At 33.2% G+C, this 6,170-nt stretch overlaps 1 protein-coding gene across 1 annotated transcript in view; it reads right to left on the reverse strand.

Annotated features, from left to right (window-relative positions):
• LOC106685650 (serine protease inhibitor dipetalogastin) overlaps window positions 1–3,135 on the reverse strand; it is a 23,046-nt gene extending 19,911 nt beyond the window's left edge. Inside the window, exons 1-2 of the mRNA XM_067048163.1 lie at window positions 3,049–3,135; window positions 2,739–2,942 (exon numbers count right to left, since the gene is read on the reverse strand). Of these exons, the coding sequence (XP_066904264.1) occupies window positions 2,739–2,925 (187 nt within the window). The 5' untranslated portion in view covers window positions 2,926–2,942; window positions 3,049–3,135. The remainder of the gene's footprint in view (window positions 1–2,738; window positions 2,943–3,048) is intronic.
• Between the last annotated feature and the right edge of the window lie 3,035 nt (window positions 3,136–6,170).

The raw sequence follows: 6,170 nt of genomic DNA on the forward strand, positions 1-6,170 counted from the left end.
ATGTTTACATGTAACCTCAAGGCAGGTTTTGTTTTTGGAGGGAACGGTCACTCGTGTCTGGGGCGCCGAAGAGAAATGATGTCTTCAGGAGAAGGAGGTCCTCATCAATTTCTGTCAAGAGGAAACCATTTTGGACGCTAAGACAAGAACAATAAGAAAAAGAAGACACCAAGGAATCAACGAAAGAAGATCGTGAACTTGGTTAGTTTGGTTAATAACTAAATTTAAATACAATTGTAACAGAGATATTAATTTAATTAAGTTAATAGTAAAAGTGTTAGTATTCTGATTGCCTAGTAACTACATGCCCTGAGATTAAGAGTCTTTTTGTATAATAAAATTATATTATCTATTTAATATTAAAGTTCTTAATTTGAACCCAAAGTATCTCTTATATTTGAAAAAAGTTAATAAAACGAGCAAAGATTCTTTTTATTTTTTAATATTTTTTAAAATTATTACAATATATATACATATAATTTAACTGTGAAAGTACCTTAGAATATATAGCCACAATTTTATAATCAAATAAATATTCTGACTGAATGTAATGTTAGTTAATAACAAATTGTAAAATAAATAAATTTTCTTTTGGAACAAGACATTCCCTGGTATTGCCAACAAACTCCAAGAATCTTGTAACACATTTATGTGCCACAGTATAGTGGTTGAGAATCACTGATCTATTTAATGGAAACTGGCACAAACTTTGCTATGTATTATGTTAATTATCACCCTACTCTGCCAGTTTAGGCAATACGGGTGTTTGCAGCAGTGGGTGAAACTCATTGCTGCAACATATCTTGCTCTTCTACAGAGGCCTTGCTGGTGTAGTTTTTTCTCTCCTATCCAGGGAGAAATGAGTAGAGCACACAGCTTCCATCTGCGGTTCCTCTGGCTTCAGTGGATCTGTACTGATGTGGATGGCTAGCTCTTGAGAAGACTGCTTGCAGGCTAGTGAATACCATGGTTTCCAACACTTTGCTTATTACTGGAAGGAGACATATGGGCTTATAAGACTTGGCTAACTTCTTATCCTTGTCTCCTCCTTTGTAAATGAGCTTGATGTCCAATTTTCTAGCTTCTTAGAAAGGATCCTCTATTAAGACAGTCATTGAACACTGCTAACAACCTTTCTTCAATTTAGGGGATACTATGGTTTAACTTTACCGTGTCAATTGTGTCCAAACCTGAAGCACAACCAGTCCTTAGCTACAGCAATGCAGAGATCCCTTATGTATCACAGTGAGCCCAAATCCATACCAGATGGGCATATCGTAGCATGCCTTATGAATCTATCCTCTTCATTATCTTATGCATAAAGTCCAATTTCAGGTGCCAAGAAGTAGTTTAGCTTCTATTGCCACTCCAATTCACCATCTTGCTTTTTGCCTCCCAATTCTATAAGACCAATTTAGGACCTTTGTTATGTGTTTTTTTGGGAATCTTAGAATTGTTTAACATGGTTAATAAGAACAGACCAATGAAGGCTCCCTAGCTGAATAAATTTCAAAATGTTTTGGTATGACTCATAGAGCTCCTTAATGGGGCTCCTTCACCAAACATCTTCTAGGGTAGGTTCAAAAATTCTTCTTAATATTACAATTTCTGATCTATATTACCAATTCGCTGCTGCTTTAGTTGTAGAGCTCAACTTTGAGCTCAATGTGTAATACGGGATGATTTAGACATTGTATATTTAGACATTGCATAGCCTTAGGTTAATCTGACAGAAGATAGAGTGAGGTGAGGTCTGCTTCTCATGTACAAGGAGTGGCTAAAATAACATCAAAGATTCTGTAAGTTATCACCTAACTGAATTTTCTTTTGGCCAAGACTCCCATTGGAGTTCTATACTGTCTAATCATGGTTGGGGTTAAGTTTTTCATTTTGTGGGACTGCCACTCAATGAAAAAAGTCAATGCCCCAGGCCAGATTCGAACCAGCACCACCAACAGATCTCAGATTGTTAAGACTGTGCTTAGGCTAACTAGAGGGTTAGCCATTTGAGCTATGAACGGCCCATCAAACTGAGATCAGCCCATGATAAAAAAAATTCTCCACTCATTGGGATCTGTGTTCCCCAGCCTCAAAGTATTCAAACAGGTTTTTTCCATCACTGGTCTACATATATTTAGTTTTGGCTTTATTCATCTCTCCATCGAATCTTTAATATAAGCTTATTGTATGAAATGATCAGATTTAGCAATAATTTCTGTATCATTATCATATTCCAGTTGTTCAACCAGTTGATTATAGATGCTCTCACCAGTCTGGATTTGGTATTTCCTGGTCCTTCAGGCTGGAAGAATATCTACACATAGACAAAGGCAGAATGAACTAAATACAGCACATTACACACCTCTACACAAATGTTATCTAGTGTATACAGTACACACCCTTACAGGTTACTTTTCCTTCTCATTGCATAGAAGCAACATCTTAACTAACCACTACTCTTAAATCTTAACCTATTATTCAGCATTAAAAATCTGTGAGTTTTTGTAATTTTAAAATTGAAAGGTGAGTCATTGAATGCTTTGTAGAAGATCAAGTGAGTCTTAATGTGATCCAACTCTAATACTATTAAAATTATTTGTCTAAACATATCTGAGTAAAATAATATTAAACTTATATAGTATCATTCTGTTTCTCTTTATAAATATTATTAAAATTTGATAAATCATTTTTTCTCATTTTATTTTATTTCTTCTTACCAAGGAACTTTTCTCATTTACCTTTATTTTTGTTTTGCTTGTAACTCATACAGTGAAGATCCAATAGATTATGGTAGGTGATGCCATTATCTCCACAGACTTGCTGTCCCATGTAATCGTTTTTATATCTGTTACAGTCGTCATAGAAGGCATCCAATGCAAGGCTCTTATGAGTGTAGTCTCCTGTACTCGAGGCAGCATCCACCATGAATATTGCAACCAGGCCTGGACAAATATCATTTTATTATAATTCATTTTATATATTTTTTGCAATATTTTAAATGTTGCTAAGGACCTTCAAGTTATTAAGTGAAAATTAGTTATTTCTTACATGGGGTTTCTAAATAACTAGACCCAGGTCTATGTTAAGGCGTAGTTCAAGAAGGTGCCCTCTCCTAGAGCTTACTTTTAGTTCTACAATTCTTCATTAGAAAGGGAGACAATTATTAAAATGTTTAATTGAAATATATAATTAAATCATTGAAAAAATATAAATTTAAAATATAATATGAATACTTAATAATGTTATTGGTTGCTTCTCAGTGAGAGTAACAAATTGAATGGTAATAAATTACTAAAAATCCTCCAATATTTTCAAAAATTTTCAATTTTTTTTTTATTATATAAATTAAAATAAAAATCCTCAAAATAATCCATCAATTTGACTAAACTGCAAATTATAAGAATATGGAAATTGCATATAGAATATTTTAAAGTATCCCAATGACAGCTGCATCAGCAGAAATATCTTTTGGTAAACTGAAATAGTTAAACAATTATTTAAGAGCTTCCATTATTAAATGGCTCAATAGAAGCTTGACAATTTTAATTTACTTCCAATCAATTTAATTTTAAATATCAATCAATGGTTTTGCCACTTTGTAGACTAGGAAAATAAAACAGTTCGATATATATTTTTTATATGATCATTTATGGAGTTTTAGAGATATACATTTAAAAAAAAATTTTTTTGTATTTTTACGAATTGTTTTAACATTCATTATTCACCATTTTTTTTTATTAATAATTTGATTCGTTTCATATTATTTAATTATTATTTCATAGAAAGATCATTTTTTTTATTGATTATGATTAATTAATTACTTAGACTTTTATATTGTATTATTATATTACAGCATTTTTTTTTAACCAAGGATTTAAGTATTGTTGGTTAAAAAAAAATAGAAGGGTCCTCATTTGTTCTGCTTTCCCAGTCTATGTCTGTACTTATAGACTGAAATATCAAGACATTTCATAGATATAGAGTAAGCTGTTAAGGTTGACTGAATATTAATACCTCTTGATTCATTAAATAACACAATGAAGATAAGAGATATTCTTTCTTTGACTGGTCAAAACTAAAAAAAAAAAAAAACCTGCAGATTTGTGCAAGATCTAAAATAGAAATAAAGTGTGATGGCGAGGGGAGCATGGAAGAGAGACCACTCCTGGTATTAACAGCACTCATCTTATACTTCCAGGATCTGAACAGGCTGCAGACAACTGATGTCCCAACCCATTCCACCATTATGCTCCCTACAGACACTGATAATATTCCCTTTTTCGTTTATAGCAATAAGGCCAAAGTATCGTTTGTATGTAGACCAAAAGTTTAAATGGCCATAGATATTTATTTCATATTTCCCAAATATAATCCTCCCATAATTACAGCCCCATAAGTATTAAACATATAACAAAACTAAAGTTTTTTAAAAGTCCTTCAACTCTTGGCTTGTATGGATTTTATTCTTCCTATGTTATTAAAAAAAATTATCCATTAAAACCTCAATATTTCATAAGGTAAAGATTCGACAAATAAACATAACATCTTCAAATTCTTGTCATTAACTTATTCTCCACTCTTTTCCCACCAGTTTGTAACCTTTCATCCCCAATATATCCCGATACCCTCAGAGGCGTCTGAAAAGAAGACATGCAGGGGATCTCTTAACTTAAAATGGTTATTGACAGAGCAGTGTTGAGGACGCCATCTGAGAATCACATTGCGCAGTTAATAATGCTTACCTAACTAACACTTGGGATGGTTGTTTGTGTTGTTCAGTGAGACTGGGTTTTGTTTTAGAGACAAAATAAGAATGAACTATAAGGTAAATACTATTTTTTTCTTTAGTTTGCTTATTATTAAAAATAGAACTACTTATTTCATCTTTTTTTCCCCGATTACCGATCTGGATAACCCAGTAGCTGATAGCTGATATGAGATCGTCTAGAAAGCGTTTTGAGACCCTGCGTATTAACAAAGTGCTCAATCTTGTAGGTTAATCTTCTCCTCCCGCCCTATTAACGTCATCTTGCCTAATTAGTGAATTGTAGAAGTTTACTTTAGTTTCTATTCAATCTGCAACTGGAAGACAGAACTTTCAACTCGGTTTTAATTTTGTTTTTATTCTTAGCGCGAGGCAGTGAGTAGTGACTACCTAGTGCGACGCCTGGTGCGGTAACACTGGACGTACAAGGCCGTTCCAATCCGTTTATGTTCTATCAACAGAATTTCTTTACAAGCTATTACCGTGTGTTAAATTCATACATCACATCAACTTTTAGTATTTTTTACAATATTAAATTTAAATAAATAAAAAAAAAAAGTTTTTTAGTGTAGTAAATTTTGTTGCTAGAGATAGATGCAGATGGAAGGAAACAGGAAGAAGAACCTGGCTCTCCTCCAATAGGAGTACTCCATATCTTCTAACATATGGCCCCAAGCGGGCCTTCAAAAGATCAAGATCCAATACTGTTAATTGATATTTTCAGTACTATTATGATATCTGAGATGGGACTCACTTCTGGTTTTAACCTTCGTAATACCACGAGAGTCCCTAATGACCCCACAAGCTCTTTCTGGTGAAAACGTATGAAAATAATCAGTGACTGCTTACGTTGAGTAAACATTTCCTAAAAGTACCTACCTGCTATATGAATCATACTTATCAGAGAGCGATTATAGAAACGGAAAAATGCTTGAAAAAGTGAGGAAAAACAGGAATGGTTTCTTTCCTGTGGACGAACCTGAAATGTATGGTTACATAGGGCTTGGATATGAATCCAAACCTACGAAGTATAGTATTAATGTTTGGGTGATGTGTGACAATTGTAAGCATACAGCAAAAAGGGAGAAGTAGATAAACTTGACAAACATATGTATCTGCGAATATACTAGACAGAGACAGCTAGCAGATGCCCTATTGTTTTGTTTATAAACTGGATTGATACAGCTGCATTTGTTCTGTGGCAAAATACAAAACATACAACTATAACTATAAAACATACAAATACAAAAGTACAAAAATGGCGCTTGTTTCTGTTGTCTCTAAGTAAAATTTTAGTTGAGCCAGCCATCAATGTTATTTCTAGACACTTAGTCTAAAAAGAATCTAGACATGATTAAGAATGTCTTGAAAACCATTGATTGATATGGAAGAAGCTGAAGACTCA

This window comes from Halyomorpha halys, unplaced genomic scaffold, assembly GCF_000696795.3.
Source record: "Halyomorpha halys isolate HHAL.00 unplaced genomic scaffold, Hhal_1.1 Scaffold722.1, whole genome shotgun sequence".
Lineage (NCBI taxonomy): Eukaryota > Metazoa > Arthropoda > Insecta > Hemiptera > Pentatomidae > Halyomorpha > Halyomorpha halys.